Genomic DNA, 24,197 nt, shown 5'->3' with positions numbered 1-24,197 from the left:
TTGTAAAGCCTCTGCTGAATCACAGAAAACTGAGAAGGTAACAATGGCTTCACTTCAGCTTATTCTTCCCTCTAGACCCGCGTCAACTTTCCGGCCGAGACGTAGACTCATCCAGTGCACCGCCGATCGTCAGGCACTTTTTAGCCGCATTGCTCCTGTCTATGATAACGTGCGCCCTCTCCTCTATCCCTTACACATCTAAAATTATCATCATTGCTATATCTGAGCGTGTATGGTTATGTGGGACTGCTGTTGCAGTTGAATGACTTGCTAAGCTTGGGCCAACACAGAATTTGGAAGAGGATGGCTGTTTCTTGGAGCGGGTATGTTTCGATTTCCCTCGTTTTTCGGTAATGGGGAAATTATTTTTCTGCTTATTTTTGTATGCATATATGTGTGTAATGCAGGGCAAAAGAAGGTGATAATGTACTAGACGTGTGTTGTGGTAGCGGAGACTTAGCCTTTCTCTTATCTGAGAAAGTTGGGCCGTATGGCAAGGTCAGTTCTCAACCATTTAGGAGTAGTATATCATCGTCTTCTTATTCTTTACATCAACATTTGTTATGACAGCTTAAATCGTTATCTGCTTATTGTTTATTTATTGGAAAAATTGTAATTTATGCCCTTCTATAATATGCCAATTATCAATGTGACACCTGAATGATTAGAGGTGTAAATGTTACCCCTCAATTTTCAAAATGGTACATGTATTGTCCCTCACGTAACGGACCTGTAAACCAGTGTCGTTTTAAAACGGATATGGGGCAATATATATACCGTTCTGAAAATTGAGAGGCAACCTTTACACTACTAATAATTCAGGAGTCAAATTAATAATTGTCATATTATGGAGGGGCATAAATTACAATTTTTCCTTATTTATTTTGCTTGGCATTATTCAACACATGAATCAACCCACCTACCCTAAGTCCAAATTCTCTGAGGTGTCAATGTCCAATTGGCAGCCAACCCCTTTGCTGATTGAGTGATTGGTGTCTGATGCCAGATAGATTCCATGGAGCATTTTAAACAATTATAGTTGTTGGTACTGGGATTTTTGGAATCCAATATAGGTTCATTTTAGGGTTTGCAATTTATTTTTAATGGTTGTTGGTGTGATTTGTGTGGAAAAAGTTGTAAGAATGATGAAACAAGTCAAGATTGTGAAGTGGAAACCACAAAGGGATTAACCATGGGGAATTTTAGGCTAGGTGGGCAAGAACTCCATTCCACTATAGTGTCATAGGTACATGTACATGAGTGATGAGAATATAAGCTCTGTATTTGTTTAGAAATAGAGAGTCTTCTGGTGTTGTAGTTTGAGTCTCCTTCCATCAGTTCCATGGAGTTTCATAAGAGAGGTAGGGAAAAGTGGAGTATATCTTGTTGTTGGAGACAGAGAATGAGTGGGTCTCAGTGTGTGAGAGAGAATACCCTTGTTTCCTAATTTTCCCTGTATAAATAGTCCTCGTAAATGCTGCCAATTGTGCTGGGTGCCTGGGTATTCCTTCCTAATATTTTGTCTTGTGTTGATAACTAACTGATTAGACGTGGGCTACACCCTATTTGGGCCAACTAGTGAACTTCATACAATAAAGGGCTTTTGCCCTGTACAGCCATGCCAACAGTAGTATCACAGCCTTCCTTGAGGCAGAATTGGTCAATGCTGCTGATGTGACACCTGGGAAGAGGCTGAAGAAGAAGGGGATGATGCATTAGATTCTGACAGGACAAAATGGGGCAAGGTTGAGTTGTTTGAAGGAATTCTCTCATGTTCATCATATAAACTAAATCCAAAAATAGAATTCATATAGTTGAACCAGACTAACTTGAGTGAAGGTTTGGGAGGATGAACATGATGACAAAGCTGATGTCTTCTCTGTTTTTTTCCCCTTTTAAACAGGTCCTTTTTGAGATGTATATTTACACACTTGGGAATGTCCTTAAAGGGCAATGTACATCTATCCCCAAAACTTTTAGTTCAATTGCAGAGTGCTTGCAAGAGGATATTCTTCTACAAGAAGTCAAAAGGATCCATATTGTTTTGGGGCAATAAATAGAATAGAAGCGGTGTGAGATGTGACACTATGGGGAAAATATAAGTGTAAACTAATAATCACTCGAAGTTCTCATTACATTGTTTCAAGTTGATAATAAAAATCAATTTGCATTTGAATTAACTTTCTGAGCTGAAAAGGATGAAACAAAGATGATAGAGCATTTGATACTGGCATACTGCTGTATGTTCTTAAGCTGATCCGCAATATGTTAACCTGTGAGGAGAAAATTGACCATTATGAGAGTCAGGGGCTGAAATGTTTTTTTTAAAAAGGAACCTAAAGGCTGTCATGATGGTCTTTAGCACGGTTTTCCAAACTTAGTTATAGTGTTAAAAGTCACTGCCTCTAAAAGAGGTTGGACAACTAGGAGTTCATGCTTCACTGGACTTGACTTGTTTCACCATTTCTTCCATCCTGGGTGTCATTACAAACTTTCTACTGAAAATTGGTCAGAATAAAAATACCCCGTTAGCAGTAGCTAATAGCCTTCTTTTGCTGCATGTTGGACAAGACAAATTATTTTGAATTGCTTTAACAAGTCTGGTTAAGGCTTGCTACACCAATAACCAGGATGAATTGTGCCTAAAACTCACCAGATTGAATTCTTTATCATGAAGAGCTTTATCCTATATTTAGTAACTTGACTGATAAGTGAAAAAAGGTTGCCATTTATTTCACCATGTTCAACATTTAGATTAATCAGTCATGAAACATGTATTTTTTCTGCTTGATATACTTTCTTTTCAATAGCATAAGGTATGTGGGTGATGACTGATTACTGTTAGGGATAATGGTATTCTCTAGACCTGGATTGCAAAATAAGTCTTTCACTGTATTGACCTGTTCTACTTTTACATTGCTTTACCATTATTTATGGTAAAGAATGCAATGCATTTTTTATTAAGGCTAAATTTTGCTGTTGTTGTGAAAGAACTGACAGTTATTACTGAGTTGTCATCCCTTGGATTTGATCATGGGGTGCCTCCTGCCTAAAACTCATTAGCTTCCAAAATTCCTGATTTTAAATTCAAATTTGAAGTGTTTTTTTTTTTTTTTTTGGTTTTATACTTTATCCTTAACTTTTCAAGTCACAATCTTGCAGGTGGTAGGCCTTGATTTCTCAAAAGAGCAATTATTGATTGCTTCATCTAGGCAGAACTTACGGTCAAAAAACTGCTACAAGAATATTAAGTGAGCATTGGTAATTGAGATGTTTGTTTACTTGATTATTTGGCTAATATATGGAAAGCTCCTTAAGGAGACAAGTAGGCAATTTTCTGCAAAATGTTGTGTATGATGCATCTGCAATTCGTCCGCATAAAGTGGCATATATGATTCAACTATGATACATAAACATAATTATATTCTTTGTAGTCTATAGTCAATTCCATGTTTTTAATCAAAGATGTACAACATATTATACAATATAGGTGGATTGAAGGCAATGCACTTGATTTGCCCTTTGCGGACTCTTATTTTGATGCTGTTACAATTGGCTATGGATTGAGAAATGTGCCTGATGTAAATAAAACTATGGCGGAGATCCATCGAGTTCTAAAACCAGGGTCTAAAGTATCTGTCCTGGATTTCAATAAGAGCGTGAAACCATTAGCCACATCAATTCAGGTACTTCCACAGGAAGCTCAAAATGTATTTTATGCCTTCAATAGGTGTGCTCCTAATCTTTTCTGGATGTACAATTTTGAATCATTATTCGTGTTCTATCCTTGTAGGAATGGATGATTGACAATGTAGTTGTCCCCGTGGCAAGTGGTTATGGCCTTGCAGACGAGTATAAATACCTGAAAACCTCAATCAAGGATTTCCTGACTGGTTTGTGTTCTTTACATAACTCTCCACTCTTAAAGTTTTAGATTGAATTGTTCAATTTACCTCTAGTCTTTAAGCCATCTATTGCTGATTGTGAATAGTGTTTTTCTTCACTAACCAAATGGAGTAAAGGATTGTTTGTCTGAGAATGGAAAAATAGAATGGCTTCTAAAAAACAACAAGAGTAGGCTCACATTTGTCACGGGAAATTATGAAAAAATGTCAGCATAAAGGAGAAAAATGATCAGCATGAGTGCCAGTGCCTTATATAACAGAGCCAACTAAACTTGTTTTCATGTGCATTCTTGACTTGTTCAAATACTCAAAGTTGATGAGTTGTAGTTTTGTACAACACAGGAAGGGAGTTGGAGAAGCTTGGCTTGGAAACGGGGTTTTCTACTGCCAAACATTACGAAATTGGCTTAGGGCTGATGGGGTGTTTGGTAGCGACCCGATAAAGAGGATACAACACGACTCGACTCTCTAAGAGGAATGTTTGAGTAACAACAGAATACGAGGAGGGAGGAAGAATGATTGATTGGTCGTTTTTTGTTGGGATGTTTGTCTGCTTTTTCCTCCAAGTTGAGCTCAATGTATGATGTGCACGTCTGATGAGATCCCCCACGATTTCTCCTACCATTTTATTTAGATGGATAATTTCATGGAGAACATGATCTCTGGACAAGGAACGCACTATAAAACTATGCATTCATTGTAATTATTGAATTGTTTATTCACTTTGAAATGCAAGTTTCTTTGGGGTACATCTCATGGGGTTTGATGGAGAAGGGGAGTTATGAGATTGGAGCCCGAATGTGAAAAAATGGGTGTTGCCGAGCATATTATTGAAAAAAAAAAAAGCCCTCGAAAAAATTGTATTTGTCTTACTTGTTACTTTATTGAAAATATAACTATTATGCTATCCATGCGATGTACGAGATGAATATTAGGCAATATTATAATAATATTATTTATTCAAAAATACACAACTTAACATAAACATAGATGCAATTCATAGCTAAAGACCTTGTAGTCAAGTGGCATTCGGTGTCTCGATTAATACTCTCACATGGATGATGGGAGTGGGTTCGAGGAGTGATCTAACAACTATGCACAACAAACTGAGCGCGGTCCACACGGTCCTTACCTAACTATAATTTGATCCTTAATCGCAACTTTAATATTAAATTTTACAAAAAGACTAAACATTAATACTAAACTTTACAAATTATTAAAAACTTTCTTGTACACACAACATTTGTTGTTGGAGAAGAGTACTATCCATTTTGGCCTAAAATAACAATTTAAAGAGCCTTACGGGTGTTTGGTTGGAGGGAAGGAATTAGGTGGGAAAGAAATTGCAATTCTATGGGAAAAGAATAATGTGAGAGTTTACCGGTGTTAGATCTTGAAGTGTTGGTGGTGATGTTGATGGTTGTGGTATTGCTGGCGATGCTTGTAGTGTTGGTGGTGGTGGTATTGCTAACCGTGGTGATAATGGTGGTGGCGACGGCGTTGTTGTTGTTGTTTGTAGTGGTAATTGTGGTAGTTTGGTGGTGTCATGGTGGTAGTGTTGGTGTTGGCGTTGGTGGTGAGGTCACGGTGGTGGTGATCGTAACAATAATAATATGGAAACTAACTTAAAAATGAGGAAAAACTTAAAAAAATGAAGAGAGGGAAGAGAAATGGAAAATAAAAAATCCGAAAGATGTCTTCTGACTAAAAAATTAGGAAGACATTTTTTGCCAAATTAGAACTTTTTCGTCGACCATGAATATTTTCTTGACTTCATTTTCCTTGAGTACCCAAATACTGAGAAATTCGGAAGTCATTTTCCGAGTCTCTTAACGTAGTATTTACATTTATTCATTAGTATTATAAAAAAAATTGTAAATATTTGAATTAAGTCTTGTTATTCCAAATAAACTAAATATTATTTGAATGAATTGAATGTTATCAAAATACTAAAATTTGGTATTAAATTATCAACCTGTTAAAGTTTAGATGCAGTTGTTATAAGGCATAAGGCTTGATTGAATTTTATTTTTATTTTTTACCAATAACTCATTTGTAACAATTCTATCAAAACCTTTTTTAACTAGCAATTAGTAATAAAATTTGAAATGTGGTGCAATTGTAGTAGGAAGATGGCCTGAGACCAAGTCCGGGCAGTCTCCTGGCTTGCCGCTTTCCCATGCAAGCCAACCATCCTCCATTTCTGTTTTTCCTCTCATCCTCACGTTTCCCAATCTCGATTCTCTCTTTCTCTTTCTCTCTCTTTCTCTGTCTGTCTCTCTCTCTCTCCAGTCTCCACTTCATTCTCATGCCATAGCTTGCAATCAAGCAAGCAAGCAAGCAATGTCCGTTTCTGAACGAATCCCCGCTTCACCACAACTACCTGTAATTGATTATTGATACATACATATATACATATATACATTATCTCTCCGATTAATCTCACTTTCAATTTGGGAATATGACGGAAGAATTCGAAGAAGATGATCGGAACGCGTTAGCGGGGCTGAGCAGTGCGCCCCCTCGCCGCAAGTCCCATTCCTACAGCCAGCAGCTTCGCACCAACACCGGCAGCCACTACAAGCGCCACCACCAGCTCCGCAAGCACAGCCTCGACGAGGACCGCATTTCCGCCGACATTATTAACAGCCAAAATGCCGTCTACGACAGCTCTGATTACGACGAGGATGCCGCCTATTATCACTATTCCAACGTCAACGGCGATCCGCAAGACTACAATCGTATGGTGGAGGGCCACGATAGCGGCTGCCCCCCGCCCGGTGAAGGATCGCAGGAATTCCAAAACAAGCACTACTTGCCCGAGTTCATCGGCGCGGGAGGCGGCACCGGAATCTTTAAAGTCCCGTCTCGCTCTGCTGTACACCCTGGCCGTCCGCCTTGCCTCGAGCTCAGGCCTCACCCTCTCAGAGAAACACAGGTAGATTTGTATTTTTTGGTTTGCTTATTCTCCGTTTCCCATTCATGTCAAATTGAAACTCTCCTTACCACATTGAGAATATATGAGTTTTTAAGGTTATAGATTAGATTAGCTAATTGATTGCGAGTGATCTCAATTTTTTAGTGTCACCTCGGTCCAATCTTAGATTATAATAGGAATCTTGTATATGTAGTTGTCACTTGTTAATTATTTTGACAAGGTGGAATCGCTCCCTCCAGGCAGATATAATTATTCTTATGTTTTTTGCACATTATACACATTTTGAACTTCCCACATTGAGAATATATGAGTTTATTAGGTTGTGTTAGACTAGCTAATTGATTGCCTAGTTGAGGGCTTGGATTGGATTCAATCTTTTAGTGTGACCTCGATTCAATCTTAGATTATAACAGAACTTAATTTGGAATCTTGTATATGTAGTTGTCACTTGTTAATTATTCTAATGTGACTGCAGGTTGGTAAATATTTGCGAACCATTGGTTGTACTGAGACACAACTATGGGCAGGACTAGAATCAGGGGTAAGAGTGTGGAACTTTTCGGATGCATATGAGCCAGGGCCTGGAATGGGGGGAAGGACAAGGAGAGGGGATGAGGATGCCGCGCCCTTTCATGAATCAGTGGTTACATCTCCTACACTATGTTTAATGGTTGATATGGGGAGTAAGTTAGTGTGGACTGGGCACAAGGATGGAAAGATTAGGACTTGGAAGATAGACAAGTGCAATTCAGACGATTCACCTTTTAAGGAAGGCCTCTCCTGGCAGGCTCACCGTGCTCAAGTTTTATCAATGGTGACTTCTTGTTATGGTAACTAACGATTACTCTTCACTTGGACAAGCCTTTTAACTCATCTATTCATATGTGATGCCTGCCAATTAATGTTTATTAAGCCTACTTCTATGAGGTAACTTGTTTTTGCTAAAATGTCTTGAGCTGAACTGCAGAGGTATCTGATTGAACCTTAGATTTGTCCTGGTAATTGGATCCTAGTGCCTCCTTTTGATTGCTGGGATTCAGTGCAAGTTAAAGGAGTATGCAAATTATTGAAAACAACTTCCTCCTTGAGTGTAGGGTCACCTTCTTAGGAACTTGAGTGGCACTTTATTTTTTTTCTCAATTGACTGCAAGGAGGGTAGAGAAAATAAATTGCTGTTTATAATCCTCAAGCTTAATTTTGTTTATTATAATAATATTGCTTACAATGATTTTATTTCATGGACATTTGGCCCAGGTGATATATGGTCTGGTTCTGAGGGTGGTGTCATTAAGGTCTGGCCATGGGAAAGTGCTGAAAAATCTCTCTCTTTGTCGCCTGAAGAGAGACATATGGCTGCTTTACTTGTGGAGAGGTCAGGCATTGATCTTAGGAGCCAAGTGACTGTTAATGGTGTCTGTAATATCTCATCCTCTGAGGTGAAGTGTCTATTGTCTGATCATGTTAGAGCTAAAGTGTGGGCAGCTGGATCCTTATCCTTTTCATTGTGGTACTTCTCTTAATCACTTTATCTTTGTTTTTAGGGTTTTTTACAATTCTGAACGAGAACCAGTGAAAACGTATCTGACTTATATGCTATGCTGTTTCTTGATTGATTTGTTTGTAAAAAAGAAAGAATGAGAAGTTTATGATTTCTTATCATCCCAAATTATTCTCATTGTTGGTGAACTTCAGGGATGCTCGTACAAGAGAACTTCTGAAAGTATATAATGTAGATGGTCAGATTGAGAACCGAGTTGACATGTCTTCAGCCCAAGACCAAGCAGTTGAAGATGAGATTAAGTTGGTGCCCAAATCTAAAAAGGAAAAAACAGGTTTTTTGCAGCGGTCACGGAATGCTTTGATGGGTGCAGCAGATGCTGTTCGTAGAGTTGCATCTAAGGGAGCAGGAGCATTTGTGGAGGAAGCTAAGAAAACTGAAGCAATGTTGCTTGCTCCAGATGGAATAATTTGGACTGGATGTTCAAGTGGCTTACTTGTGCAGTGGGATGGAAATGGCACCCGCCTACAAGACTTTCTTCACCATCCTTGTGCTGTTCTATGCTTTTGCACTCAGGGATCACGAATATGGGTTGGCTATGCAAGTGGTATTCTACAGGTGTTAGATCTTGAAGGAAACTTAGTTTCAAGTTGGGTTGCTCATAATGGCCCAGTTGTGAAGTTGGCGGTTGGAAGTGGCTATCTTTTTAGCTTGGCTAACCATGGTGGTATACGTGGATGGAGCCTTGCCTCTCCAGGACCCATCGATAACATTTTGCGACAAGAATTGACAGAGAAAGAAGATACCTATACAAAACAAACGAATATCAGAATTTTAATTGGAACATGGAATGTTGGTCAAGGAAGAGCATCTCAAGAAGCACTTAATGCATGGCTGGGCTCTGCAGCATCAGATGTTGGAATCGTAGTTGTTGGATTACAAGAAGTGGAAATGGGTGCAGGGTTCCTTGCAATGTCTGCGGCTAAAGAATCTGTATGCCCTCTTGTTACACACCCCATTTATATACATTTTGACACAGTGATAGGTTTCTGAGTAAACAAGTTATCTTATTTTATTTTTGATAGTATGGTTGGGGTGGAGAATCTTAAGCCACATCAAAATTATCCTAGTCTACTATTCTTCTTGTGGCAGCATGATTCCTTTCTCCTTAGTCCTTACAATGCATGGGCAGTTGTGATAATATAATTTAGTATCCAAAAAATGTGCAAAAATTTAGGATTTTGTAAAAACTCTTTGAGACGATATTACTTTATTTTTATTGTATTTGTTTTGCATGCACATACATGGAGTTGTTCTAATCGCTCTTTGTAAACTGTAGGTAGGACTTGAAGGAAGTTCTATTGGACAATGGTGGCAGGATGCTATAGGGAAAGCTTTAGATGAGGGATCAGTTTTTGAACGTGTAGGATCCAGACAGCTGGCTGCTTTGCTTATAACTATCTGGTAATCATTGGTAGCTCCTTTTGTAGAATGTTGAAACATTTCATAGACATTAAAGTTCTGTCATATGGATATTGAGCTAGTCTGTGTTTCCCAACCTAGCTCTTAAGTCCTATTGTTGGGTGATGGTTTTGTTCAGGGTAAGAAAGACGCTAAGAACACATATTGGGGACCTTGATGTTGGAGCAGTTGCATGTGGTTTAGGTCGAGCAATCGGTAATAAGGTAACTTTTATCACAAACATCAACTACTAACATACAGAAATTGGAGCTGTAGCTCTCCAGAGAAAGCTTAAAGCATTGGGCTCTTGTTGTGTTTTTCCTGCATTGTTAAGTGGTATCTAAATCTCAGTTGGTTGATAAAATAGGAGGGCTTTATTAGCTTAGTCATAAAGATTGAAGGGCAAGAAAATTCAACAGGGTTTTAGATGTGAAATATAAAGCACAGCAATAGCCAATAGATGAAGGTTTTCACTTCTCAGCCATTGTTTCTGGCATTCACAAATCAGATTGGAATAAATTTTAGTGAATGGTGTTTCATTAAGAGAAAAGAATGCATTTTTCATAATGGCTTGTCTAATCTTGCAATTTATGTTTCTCCATCATTATCATCCTAATTACTATGACTGACTAAACTTACATGCAAACACTGCATTTTAGTTATCATTACGCATTCACCGTGCAGGGTGGTGTTGGTTTGAGGTTGAGAGTATATGATCGCTTAATGTGCTTTCTGAACTGTCACTTTGCGGCACATTTGGAAGCAGTCAACCGGCGAAATGCTGATTTTTACCATATATTTCGAACAATGGCTTTCTCAAAGTCTCCCATCTTCAACGCTGCCGGTATGCTGCGATACCTGTTTTTGTCTTGCTCTCTTGTGTTGTCCACATATTTATTTTGGCTGCTTTACACTTCTGGCTTGCCTTGGATCATCTTCATCTCTCTTGCAGCTAGCATCTCATCTGCTGCTCAAATGCTGCGGGGTGCAAATGTACGGATATTCTCTTGGAGCATTAGTCTCATTGATTCACCAAAATTACTTCACAATTCATTTAACTAGAATTATTCACAGGCTCCATCAGCTAATCCTGAAGAGGGGAGGCCTGACCTTGGTGATGCTGATATGGTCACTTTCTTTGGGGATTTCAATTATCGTCTTTTTGGGATAACTTATGATGAAGCGAGGGACTTGGTTTCACAGAGAAGCTTTGATTGGCTTCGAGAAAAGGATCAGCTGAGAGCAGAAATGAAAGCTGGTAAAGTTTTTCAAGGAATGCGCGAAGCAATCATCAGGTTTCCTCCAACCTACAAGTTTGAAAAGGGAAAACCTGGACTAGGAGGTACGAAATGTATATGTTATGTTGAAAGTATTCTTCTTATCAACTGCACACCTCCTGTCTAGTTTAGTTATGTCTTTCTATAATCCTCAGGATACGATTCGGGTGAAAAGAAACGTATTCCAGCCTGGTGTGACAGGGTCCTATATCGTGACAACCGAGCAGTTATGAATACTGAGTGCAGCTTAGAGTGTCCAGTAGTTGGATCTGTTGTACAGTAAGTTTCATGGCTGCTTTTTATATAGCCTGCATTCTGCATGCATTAATCTATCTTACAAATGGACTATTCTCTTATGACAGGTACGAGGCTGTAATGGAAGTGACAGAAAGTGATCATAAACCAGTACGATGCAAATTAAACGTTGAAATTGCTCACATCGATAGATGCATAAGGAGACGAGAGTTTGGTAAAATTTATCAGAACAACGATAAAATCAAGGGTTACCTTGAAGAATTACGCGATGTTCCTGAGACAAGCGTGGGCACTGATAAGATAGTTCTTCAGAATCAAGAAACATTCAGCTTAACAATAACCAACAAGAGTGGAAAGGATAAAGCTCATTTTTACATTATCTGTAAAGGACAAGCCATAACTGAGGAGGAGGAGAAGCCATCAGATTATCGCCCCAGAGGGTCCTTGGGGTTTCCTCGCTGGCTTGAGGTTAGAACATAATGCCCTCTATTTTTTGTTCTGCAGTGTTGAGCATAAATATAATATAAACATGTGCAGTCCAACTATCAGCTTAGGCTTTTAGTTGGATGGAACACTTGCAGCACAGCAGAAAGACAAAACATATTTTACTCATATGCATGTATGTATGTATATATGAATGTATGTATCAGGTAACACCTGCAGCAGGGATGATCAAACCCGAACAGAGCATAGAAGTATTGGTACACCAAGAGGACTTCCACACCTCGGAAGAATTCACAGACGGGTTTCCACAGAGCTGGTGGTCTGAAGACAACAAAGATAAAGAGGTGGTATTGTTGATCAACGTGGTAGGGAGTCGTTCCACGGAGTCAGTAACGCACCAGGTGCGCGTTCAGCATAGCTATTCTCCCAGTGGTGCATCAATTCGCTCTGATCCCAAAAGCTCCAGCTCTAGAAGACAATCAATGTCCATGCAAAGGTAGCTCTGCTCTGCTTTGCTTTGAAGCTAGCAGGCAGGATGAGCAGTAAAACATCTTTCAGTTTATTGTTAACAGGTCATCTGCATAAGACAGATATAATTTATTTTCTTTCGGCGCATTTGGTGGGGATTGAATGATGAGATTCAAGCTCACTTGTACTGTCTCAAAAGGGTGTACTTTTACCTCCATATGCAATGCAAGTATGTTTGTAGTTGTCCATCATATAAATTCACTTTTAATCCCAGCAAGATTGTGGTGTTTGGAAATATTTTTTACTTTTTTTTTGAAGGTCATTTTTACTTAATATGCCTAAACATTATTATATTTTCATAATAAAAAACATTGCACTAATAAATAAAAGAAGTGCATCAAAGTTTAGTAAATACTAATTATCGCTTAGTATAAAATAAAAATACAATTTCTAAACTTTAAAATATTTTTAAATTTAAACAAATGTTCTAATTGTCTAAGTTTCCTTAAGATTTTAAGTTGACAAATTGAAAGATGCCGATATCTTTTATGTTTGTGAATTCTTCACTAATATCCCATTATCCCATATTGTTTTCGCTGCCGAAAATTCTTCACTAAAGATTTTTGATTTGTGTTGAAAAAATTTGGGCTGGAAATGCATTTTCAAAATTTTAATTAATTAGGAAATGATTTAAAAATTTTCAAAACTTGAAATATGTTGAGGTTATAATCAAATTGTATAGGAATAAATGATCACATCAACTATTCGATTTCACGTAAAAATGTAATTAGATCATTTAACGTTTTAAAAAGTGCAATTGGCTCATGAATAAGCAAAATTCGTGCAATCAAACCAAAATGACCTTGGGACTATTTGGCAAGTAGCTGATAATTGATTGAGTTAGCTGATGATAGTTGATACTTGATAGTTAATTGTGTTAGTTATTTTGATTAACTGATAGTATTAGTTGATTATAGAAAAGTGTTTGGTAAATGAGTGATTTACTTTTAGTTGATTGTATATAAAATGACCTGTAAGAGTATAAGCATATTGCGCTAATTTCTTAACTCTTAAATTACTATTATTATTATTATTATTATTATTATTATTATTATTATTATTATTATTATTATTATTATTATTACTACTACTACTACAATAATGAGTGAAATCATAAATAAATGTTGCTACTATTATTATTGTTGTCACGAAAAACAGAAAGAAAGAAGGGGTGAGATGGATGAACATCAACAAGAGAGATATAGATGTTAGGGATGATAAAGGTAAAATGACAATATCATAATAAAAGCCAATCAACTAATTAAGTGAAAATGCTTTTCTTCGTAACTTTTCAGTTTTTGGCTTATTGCTCCAATACGATAATGTAATAAGCCATTTTACCAAACACTTAAAATAGTTTATTGACTAGTAGCCAAACCAACCAACGAAACCTTGGCACATTCTAGCCGTTGCATGACTTTTTACTCCTAAAAGCTTGGTTTTTTGTTCTAAACTTTTGTCATGCATTTTTATGGAAAATCTTCCTTGATGTATGTATCTAGACACAACGAAACATTGGCACATTCTTCTTGTTTATTGTGTGGTTGAGGTTGATCACTATACTGTCCGTGAAAATTCCAATTGTAGTGAGGGCATACGTAAGGTAACTAGGTTACTTTTCGGGGTTCACTATTCGAGCTCAAGCTTTTGACAACCTTTCAAACTTGACTATTTATCGCTTATTTAATCCAACACTATTTGATATAAACTAATTATTCAGTTAGTTTTACCTTTTGATCCCAATACTTTCCATGTAAGGCTTGGCCAATCCTCTAAGCAGTTTAGGTCTTATCACATTTTCCTATATAATAAATATTTTTGCAAAAAATAATATTTATAAACTCACTGAAGGGTATCACACGAAAATAAAAACTTAAAACTCAACAAAAATAAAATATACTTTGATTTGTGTCCGAAAAGTAAATTTGTGATTAAGAAAAGAGAATAAATAGGCAATGAGGCGAGGAGCGAGAGAGCGGGAAATGGGGAATTAATATGCACCTACAGTTTTTTGAGCGGTGACTCTGTCTATATGCTAACGTACCTCTCGCCTATCTCCCGTTCGCTGTATATACAAAGGAGACTTCATCTCTAACAAAGCGTCCCTTCCCTTCCTCTTGCCCCGCCCCCTCTCCCGACGCTGGGGCTCCTAACTCCTATACTATATATCCAATTTTGGTTTTTGATTGATTAGGAAATTAAACCCACTTTACCAAACAAAAAACGTACTATATATATATATATAACAGAATTAATACTATGGATTTCTCCTCTTTCGTTGCAGCCTTACATTCATCGGCGACTTCCTCGTCGTCGTCGCTGGATTTCGACATGGACCCCTCCGTTTCTCCGCCGCTGCCTCACGATTTTCCTTGCTCCTTAAGAAACCTAAATTGTGTTTCTCCGCCTATCGATTCCTTGAATTATTACTCCCTCAGGAATCCTCAGCAGCAGCAGCAGCAGCTCAACGCCGAGGCTCCGGCATTCGTCCCTCGGAGCTCCTCCTCGCCGTCTCTCACTACCTTGCACGCCGCCGCCGTCGCGGCTACGGCGGCGCCCAAGTTGGTGGTGCACAGGCGGACGCCATCTGCGTCTTCCGCCACGATCGCCGCGAAAACGGTTATGCACGTGTATTCCACCCCTGGTGGGACCACCTACACCCAAATCACCACCCACGTCCCTAATGTCCCCACCAATAATAATAATTATCCCTGCACGCCCCAGCAACCCCTTCAGAATCATCGGACCTTGCTTAGAAGTGTGTCCGGAGGGATCCTTGAGAAGACGACGGGGCAAAAGGCTGCTGCTGGGATTGCCATTGCCGCTGCCGCTGCTCCTCCCCAGCCTCTTTCGGACTCGGATCAAGGGTGGAAGAAATTATCTGACGAAGCATGTAATAAGATTGTTAATCAGGTAAACAAAACCCTTCCTCTTGTGTGTTTATGTTGATCCTACTATTATATTATACCTGAATTATATTTGGTGTCTGACTATTAAAAAGTTTTAATTAAATACATGACTATGTAAATTGTATCACATTTAGTCATGTCATCTAATTTTTCAGTCAATTATTATTAAAATGTTCTTCCCAAACTGAGCATTTAAGGAGTAGTGCGTTTTCTTTTTTTTTTTTTTTTTGAGTATTACAATCTAACCCTATACATAGTATCTGCTCAAACAACATGATAATGCCAACATTCTTGATTGGGATGGGACTCGAACCTGAGACCTTCCATTTGGAATGGTAACAGTGATGCCATCAGACCACAAGGTACTTGGCAGTGCGTTTTCTTATTTTAGAATGAGCATTTCTGGCAATAGTTTGTTGGAAAATTGGACGATAGACTTAGATGTGATACTTATTCACTTATGTACCTAATTAAAAAATTTTAACAATTAAGGATCAAATGCAATTTATGTAAAATAGTCAAGTGACTAAAAGTGAAATTTTATTTGTGATCGTAAAAATAAAAGATTTATATATGGCCTACTCTTTACGATGTGACATCATTAACCATAAAAACTCATCTTAGTTTTTTTTTAGAGTTAATTACCGATTTGGTCCCTCGATTATCGGGATTTCACCACTTTGGTTATCGACCATTTTTCTTGCTCAATTAAGTCCTCGACTTTGAAAAAATTAACCAATTTGGTCCTCCGTTTATTTTGGTGGTGTTAAACAGCCATTAAATCATGACCAAATTGGTAATTTCGCTTTCGGTAATTAATTTTGACTAAAATGGTCCCTTGACTGTAGTGACAATTACCAATTTGGTCCCGATTTAACGGATATCAAATGGTAAAATAAACAGAGGACTAAATTGGTTAATTTTTTCAAAGTCGATGTGAAATCCCAATAGTCGAGGGACCAAATCGGTAATTAACTCTTTTTTTTTTTTTTTGATGAAAATCCATCTTTTCCTTGGCATACAATTAATCTGATTCTAGTATTGCAACCACATAAAGATCAACGTCGCTTCTGTTTTTTGTTTTTGCATGGGATGAAGGGATCTATTTGCTTGTTTAAGTAGAGAAGGAATTATTATAAGAGCTATTTATTTCCTTATTGTTGTTGTAAATTGAAAAGTAATAATGACATTGATAACTTGATTAGATATCATATATTATCTAGTTTGCTTACCCAAATAATTATATTTTCCTTGTATTTCCCCCTTACAAATTCTAGGGTTCATTATATTTCTGTTTCTTTTAAAAGAATGACCTTCCTATGCAAAGCTGGCCACTATATTTGCTTGCTTATTAGCCTTGTTGTTTCCTTTTTAAGTAATCTCGACTATAATCTGCACCACAAATCCTTGTTATTGCTGCTGACTGAGACAATAGCCGACAGATATTCCATTAGAAACTATGTTACTTTAAGGAAACACCAAAATGATAGACTGACCTGATTTTAGGTTGATAAATGCTTGTAATTTGTAGCATTTCCATGGAGACATTTGGGAAGCAGTAAAGAGTCTTCAAGAGTGTGTTGTTAAATATTCTGAATACAAGGAAAATTTCTTAAAAGATGATGCTCAGTTTCTAAAACAGAGGCATGAGAAGGCTTTGACAATATCTTGTCAAGTTCTTTTAAGATTTTTTAATGAGTGTATCTTTTCTTCCAGTCCTAAGCTTTTTGGTTGAATTGCCTACAGGTGGAGTATTACTTTAGCGATTTAAATGTGGCAACTACTGATCATTTAATTAGAGTTATGAGCAAGGATCCTGAAGGATATGGTATGATTCTCTTCTTTTCCAATTGTTGCTTTAAAGCTTTGGCCAATTTTCCCTTTGCACTTCTGTTTTCTTTGTCTTTGTACTGCTATTTTGCGAAGCTTGGTTTTGCGACGAGATTGATGAAAAAACTTGCCTGATGCAATGGCTCCTCTATCATGATGTTTTGCTTTAGTTATTCAAGCAATATCTAGATTGAAATTAAGGCTCAGTTTATTTGAGTTGTTCAAGCACCATAAGACATCTATTCTATTAAGTATAATTTCCCATCTATTTTAATGATATATGGGCGGGCAGTCAGGGGCAGGTGTTTTATATTCTTTTCCTCTGTTCCTTACCATTGAGCATGAATAGATATTTGCACGAGTATTTCAAGTAATAGATGAAACTTGTTCTGTTTGTGGAATGTTTTTTGGTGATTTTCTGTAGAGTGGCCTAGGATAGGATGCTCTTTCATTTCATTTGCAAATGTTACTTCATACTTTTTCCAACACTTGTGAGACAGTTTTTCATCTTTCTTTTTTCTTGTCGTGTAGTACCAATGTCTGTTGTCGCATCCTTCAAGAAGATTAAAGCTCTAGTTAGTAGTCATGCCCAGCTTGCTAAAATTCTTCGGAGCTCTACAAAGCTGGTGAGTTTGATTCATTTTGCTTGGAGCATTACAATCAATGCTAGATGTTCTTTTGATTTTGTTGATCATGCAGTTTTCACTTTTGCCTTTGTGTCCTTTTAGCATTTATTTATTTTTATCTTTTGATCAAATTGGTGATTTGTTCTGTAGGTAGTTAGTGAAGATGGAAAAAAGGTGAAACGTCAGCATCGTCTAACTGAAACAGACATGGAAGATCTGCAAGTAGGTTGCCTTCTGGTTATTTTTTGTTTTCACCCTTCCAAGTACTTTGTAAATCCCATTGTGAGAATTAACCTTTTAAAAGTCATGTGACTTTAGATTGCTAGCTTTTAATTAGTAATATGCAGCTGTGATACCCTTTTCCTACTTAGTGTTCCAGAGTTCTTACCTTTGGATTTTTTTAAAGAAAAATTTCTATTGATTACAACTTTGTTTCACTTGTAGTCCCGTATAGTCATTGCTGAAAATCTGCCCTATGACCACTGCCACCAGAACCTCATGAAGATTTTTTCATCAGTTGGAAGGTAAACTTCTTTATTAGCTACTAAAAAGATACGTAGTAAAGCATGTTCACTTTACTCAAACAAAGGAAATATCAATAATTCTTTTACATCTATATACTTAACTGTACCAGCGTGAAGATGCTTCGTACTTGTCAGCCTCAGGCATCCAGTGGTGGGGCATCATCTGGAACTAGAACAGGAAAGTCAGATAGCACGGTTTTCAGCACCAAGGTATATACAGCTGCACTAAGTTACTTGCTGCTTAGAATTGCAATTTTCAGATGCAAAAGAGCACAAATAGGTGGATAATGCCATTTTTGCTGCCCTTGGTTTTGATGGAATTTTACTTGGTTAACATTTTTGTTCAAAAACTTTTTGGCAATGCCGCTTTTTGGGTCCATTGGTTAGGATAGAACTTGATAAACAGTTTACTTCAAAAACTTGCTGGCAATATCAGAAGTGGATGGGATGATAGGACATCTAAAATGTTCTGATTTGGCCCCTCAATGTTTTTAATCACTTCACCAAACTTTTTCCTTGCTTAGTTTGCGGGAATTATCAAGTAACTGTGTAAAAAATTTCTTATTAATTATGTCATGTCTAGCTTAGCTGATCTATTGATCTAATTAATTTGTCGGTGGTGGATAAAAAGGGATTCCTGGAGATTGAAATGCAGAGTAGAAATAGTTCAATATTATCCTTCTGTCAAAAAAGCATGGAAAGAACTGAATCAGAGGGACAATCCTACACATATTATAGATAGTATAACTCAGAGAATGCCGGATTGGCTTCTGTTTTACGTAACTAAGGCCTAAGCAGGCCTGTTATCGATAGAACCTTCTTTATTCTTCCATTTGTTGATAAGAGTACTCTTTTCTGGGAGTTGATTAGGGTGAGGTGGAAGTGATAAACTGGCAAAAGATAATAGAATAGATAGTTTCTGTGTTTCTGGACCTAGTGGATTTGCAATTCTATTTGGTATGGAAATTTTCCTGACACATCATTTCCATATGCAGTTGCACGCATTTGTTGAATATGAAACCATTGAATTGGCTGAGAAAGCGGTATGTCAATATCACCACATTGCCGGGAAAAGAAAAACAAGAATTTCTTTTTTGTTTCCTTTGCTATTTGCACATTTCTTATTTTTCTTTCTAATATATATATTTGCAGATCGCTGAGCTAAATGATAGGAATGATTGGAGGAATGGTCTCAAAGTTCGTCCACTGCATAAACGCACTGTATGTACCAAGCATTTTATTTTACATCAATTCTTATCTGTATCAAACTACCTTATTCATCACAGTTTATATGTGATTGACAAAGGAAAATTTTCTATCATATTACTCAATAAATTTCAAAGTTCATTAGATTAAAGTTCCTCATTACCTTCACATTATTAGGGAGGGATTTATCAGAACTGAAATATTTTGTCTTAATTTGTAGGCAAAGTCTTCTCAAACACCACGAGCACAGAAAGTTGGTCATGAAAGTGACGCAACCTTCAAGGAAGATGATGTGTTTGCCCATAAGCATCAAATCTCATCAGAACATTCTGAATCTCAATCCAGTGAGCTTGTGGTATGTGCTGTTCTTACTTTTGTCAATGACCTTATAGTTTACGGTTTTAAGGAATTGCATTTGGTTTTGTCTATACTACTCATACCGGAGTATGATAGATGAATGGTCCTATATCTCTTTTCCAACCCCATTTTTTGCATCAAAAGTTCCTTTCCGACTAGAGAGTAGTGAGGGTTCCGCTGATAATATTTGAGAATGTGAGCAGTTCTAACATGTGAGTTGGGCAGGGAGAGGAAGAAGCTGAAAAGGAGGGAGTGTGGAGAGCACATAATAATCGTGGTCGGGGCAAGGGACAGGCAGTTGGGCGTCCCCAGTTTGTAGTGAATAACAACCACCGCGGTTCTCATGGCAACTCAAATGGCAACCTGGGTCCAATGTTGTCAGTTAATCCCCCCGAGCACCTGGTATCTGCTAGGCAAGCTTCTGTGCCTCGCATGCCAGATGGTACAAGGGGATTCTCAATGGGTCGAGGAAAGCCGATAGCTATTAAAACCGTTTGATGTGTTGTGTCCGTACGTAATTTTGCATCAACTAACTTCTGGTCTGGGTTCATTTTTTGTGGTGGTGGCTGTGTGTATATCCAAATATTATAGCAGTTTTGACGAAAGTTGGTGCGGCTCAAGCTGCCAGTGGGAATGTGGAAGGAAGAGATGTGTTTTTGTTTTGTTTGTTTTCCTCTGTTGAGGGTTCTGCCAATGCAGAATGGTAACAGAGCTGGGGATTTAACCTACAGAAATATGTATAGTATGTATATTGTATCATTAACAGTATATAATGAGAAAGAAATGGATTAAAGATTTGTTGATCTTGTTGTGTAGAGAAGTTTTTTTTTTTTTTTTTTTTGGGGACAAACGATCCAAATACAATGCAATACGAATGTAGGAGGGAGGTTGAACAAAACACTCCATGCTACGAGACTAGAAAGCGGATTCTTGGGCTAATAAATAGAACAGTTTGATTGATGCTTAGCGAAAGAGATAAAGACATTAATAAATTGATGCAATATATCTTTAATATATAACAAAATAAGATCAAAAGAAGAGTCTCTAGAAGCAAAATTCAGACCCTAGACAACTTGAAGAACATCTGTTTTGATATGAATAAAATCATAATTCTTCCCCTTAAACCAGTCAAGGGCTTCACGAATTGCCATGTACTCAGCTTCTTTTGGAGATAATAGACCCCTCCACAAACAAACCACGTTTGGTTGCTCTAAAACTCCCATTTTCTCATTTTCTAGTCATCCATATATCATATATGCCAACAAATCATGGTGAACTATGAGTCTTGCTCTCTATTCAGAGTCTTGAAGTTTTGAATAACCCAATTAGTAAAAGATTCACAATTCCTCGTATTAAGCTGGGCATTAAAGAAAGACCAATACGGTTTAGCTAAGCCACATTTCAGTATAGTATGTAGAATGGACTTAATAGTCTTTTTGGTATACTTGGCAAATCCCTAGGCAATCCACTCTCTTGCTACGAAGGAGATTTGTTTTTGGAAGGCACAAGCTTGCCACAGAAAAATTCGAACCCTCAAGGATACTTTGGCCACTCTCTTGCTACGAAGGAGATCTGCTGTTGGAAGGCAAGAAACACAAGCTAAGCTTGCCACAGAAAAATTCAGTTGTTATGACATGGAATCGGGTCCACTGCCATCAATCAAGTTTGAAACAAAGACATCAATATCCAACTCAGCTAACATCTGGTCTGTAATATCATCCTCCATTCCAGCAGGGGGTGCTTCATTTGGACTAGAATAAGTAGGGGGTGCTTGACTTGGACTATAACAAGCAGGGGTACTTCACTTGGACTTGGATCAACATGGGGTGCTTGAGTAGAACTTGGATTAACTTGGGGTGCACTACTAGAACTTGGACCTTGTTTCTTTTTCTTGGACTGCCTCCTTAGATTATGCTACATAAAACTTAAGAGGTTAGAACACGAATTGAATATAGGAAATAAACTTATTACAAACTTACTACCTGCCTGTTGTTCACTGTCGGGTTAAGTGAACACTTTCTGGGGTTATGGCCTTCTTTCTTGCATAAAGTACAGTGGATTTTGACATGGACACGGTTGAGATGCCGATATAAAACTTAATAGGTTAGAATAAGAATTTAAGATTAGAAACAATAAGAATTAATAGGATATAACAATTTATACCTGGCCATCCTTGCGTGGCCTACCAGCCTTTGCTGTGTACGAAGGTGGGAGAGGTGATTGCCTATCACTGGCAGGCCAATCTGAAGGCCCTGCCATGTGGTGTATACTCCCTTCATATGTCTTCAAGTAGTTCTCAACTAAGTATGTGTGATGGTCATAGTTATAGATAGGCTCATCGTCATTCTTGATCCATATAGCACATATAGCATGCCTACATGGTATTCCACTCAATTCCCAGCTCCTACAACTACAACTATGTTTCTCCAAATCCACTTCATGTTGCTCAAACTGTTGGAAATAAACCCCCTAATCTCAAATCTAAATTCATCACATTGGATTCACATATAGCTAGTTGCATGTTTTTCATTAATAACTATTTTTTGAATTATCCTAGGGCATACAGTTGGAGTCCACCTCATTGCTTTATGTATATTTTCAAAAAATCTATTCATCAAGATTTTTCTCAATGTCTCAAGGCAAGACAGTATTGGCTGCACTCTAGCTTCTAGAATAACACCATTGAATGATTCACAAATATTATTCACTAATATATCACAATGTGAATAAGTTGTGAAGTGTGACCTGGACCATTCAGAATTATGCTTCTCTAATAACCAGGCATAAGCATTACCATCCAATTTTTTCAGCTTGTCCATGGCAAGTCTAAAGTGGTTGACAGTAGTTGCTCTTGTAGGTTCCCACATGTTATCTTTAATTGCTTGATTGCTTCTCCAAATTACTCATTCAATTCACCTCCAATTGCCCAAAGCTCCACCACATCCAACAAATCCAGCTCATTAAATGTATCCCAAGCTACCTTATCTGTCACTAACTCCACTAAACCCCTAACAGTTTTCATAAAAAACTTTACACTGTCTATACATTTTATCAATAAGGGTTATCAGTCCACATTCATCTACTTCAATGTTATTGTACATGGCGGTTGATCTTCCCACCTTTCCCTAAAAACCCTCCATGTTTTAACCTAAGAATAAACCCACTATTTGATAATATACTATCTATAGATCAAATGACATTTGAATATTAATACACAAAAAAAGAGTTAAAGCACACCTACCAAATCACTACACAAAGCACAGAGTCAATCACATGTATCCAGGAGTAAAATTATACAAACAAACTTTCACACCCACTCACCTGCTAAAGTTAAACACACGCCAACAACAAATGGTCCTCACCCACCTACTAAAAGTTAAAGAACAAACAAATGGTCCCAGGTCCCCAGTACTTTGTCACAGCATGTATAAGCCCAAAAGACATGTGGGTACCATTCCCATGGGAACAGCTGCGTCGAAGAGTGATTCTTCTCAATATCAACGACTGGGTGTTCTGCAAGTTCTATGGAGATGGAGGTTCGTCTACTTCATTTACTTCGTTCCAATGCAGGTTCGTGTAGTTCGTCACAGATTAGGGTTAAGGCATTTGGTATACATTTTTCCCCATCAGTAAGTATTCCCCATCAGTAACTATTATAAAAATAAATCCAACGACCCATGTTTAGTATACATTATAACCACCATGGTTATTTGTTGGCTTGCACTAAATTTTCACACCAAGATGGTGTTTTGTTGTCTTGCTTTGAGAGAGATCTAGAACAATGTGTTTATTACACACTTTCTGAACTCATATTTTAAATTAAAAAGAGAAAAGAGTTTGCAACTTTTTGCTTATACGTGGAAAAGAAACGAGAGAAAAAACTTAATGTAAGCCAGACTTCTCCTTAAAGTGCACTATTGTAAGGATTAATATGTATATTATTGTCATAATTTAACATTTAACCTTATTTGATGTTATTTTAAAATAATTTTACTATGATATAATTACATAAAAAATAATAATTGCTCTTAAATTGTTGTACAATCAAAACTCAAGATAGACACATTATCATGTGCATTAGAGTTTAACAAAGCATTTTCTTAACATTAGCAGTGGAAATATGGAATTTAAATTACAATTATTTGCCAAGTGGAGACGATATTGACTCTTTGTGCCTCAACAGGTTGAGAAAGTGTAGATAAACAGATATTAGAATGTAATAGAGTTAGTAGTACTCAAAAAAATTACTTGCCAGGTGAAATTATTTATTAGTTTTTTAGTTATCAACATTATCTCAAGTAATAAATATTTATTCTGTAATAACCAAAGAATTAGTGTAGTAATTGCGTTTACCTTCATAGCCAAACAAGTGAAGCAATTGAGAAATACTTTTCCAGAGAGTTAAATAAATACATTTATAATAGTTGAAGAAAAGCAAA

At 37.3% G+C, this 24,197-nt stretch overlaps 3 protein-coding genes across 4 annotated transcripts; all 3 read left to right on the top strand.

The window, feature by feature from the left end:
• Positions 1-4,656, top strand: LOC115998674 (2-phytyl-1,4-beta-naphthoquinone methyltransferase, chloroplastic). Its single transcript, XM_031238296.1, has 7 exons — positions 1-169; positions 259-323; positions 408-498; positions 3,163-3,251; positions 3,491-3,686; positions 3,794-3,893; positions 4,248-4,656. The coding sequence occupies exons 1-7, from the start codon at positions 44-46 to the stop codon at positions 4,346-4,348; spliced, it is 768 nt and encodes a 255-aa protein (XP_031094156.1). The 5' UTR covers positions 1-43; the 3' UTR covers positions 4,349-4,656.
• Positions 4,657-6,048: 1,392 nt separating this feature from the next.
• Positions 6,049-12,483, top strand: LOC115998555 (type I inositol polyphosphate 5-phosphatase 12-like). 2 transcript variants are annotated; one of them, XM_031238151.1, is made up of 12 exons: positions 6,049-6,843; positions 7,319-7,673; positions 8,098-8,350; positions 8,536-9,334; positions 9,681-9,805; positions 9,942-10,026; positions 10,487-10,646; positions 10,755-10,795; positions 10,877-11,144; positions 11,235-11,358; positions 11,442-11,802; positions 11,985-12,483. In XM_031238151.1, exons 1-12 carry the CDS (start codon positions 6,367-6,369, stop codon positions 12,276-12,278), a joined length of 3,342 nt encoding a protein of 1,113 aa, XP_031094011.1. In that variant the 5' UTR covers positions 6,049-6,366; the 3' UTR covers positions 12,279-12,483. The 2 variants fall into 2 exon arrangements, with proteins under 2 accessions (XP_031094011.1, XP_031094010.1); XM_031238150.1 differs by having other exon boundaries at positions 10,487-10,795.
• A 1,759-nt stretch (positions 12,484-14,242) lies between these two features.
• On the top strand, positions 14,243-20,561 carry LOC115998554 (la-related protein 6B-like). The gene is made up of 10 exons (XM_031238149.1): positions 14,243-15,219; positions 16,962-17,043; positions 17,577-17,671; positions 17,822-17,893; positions 18,116-18,195; positions 18,306-18,405; positions 19,191-19,238; positions 19,348-19,416; positions 19,622-19,756; positions 19,984-20,561. Exons 1-10 carry the CDS (start codon positions 14,566-14,568, stop codon positions 20,254-20,256), a joined length of 1,608 nt encoding a protein of 535 aa, XP_031094009.1. The 5' UTR covers positions 14,243-14,565; the 3' UTR covers positions 20,257-20,561.
• The last annotated feature ends 3,636 nt before the right edge of the window (positions 20,562-24,197 follow it).

Source organism: Ipomoea triloba, chromosome 12 (genome assembly GCF_003576645.1).
Source record: "Ipomoea triloba cultivar NCNSP0323 chromosome 12, ASM357664v1".
NCBI classification, from domain to species: Eukaryota; Viridiplantae; Streptophyta; class Magnoliopsida; order Solanales; family Convolvulaceae; genus Ipomoea; species Ipomoea triloba.
Note: the sequence above shows the minus strand (reverse complement) of the source record. Positions and strands in the feature narration are given on the sequence as shown.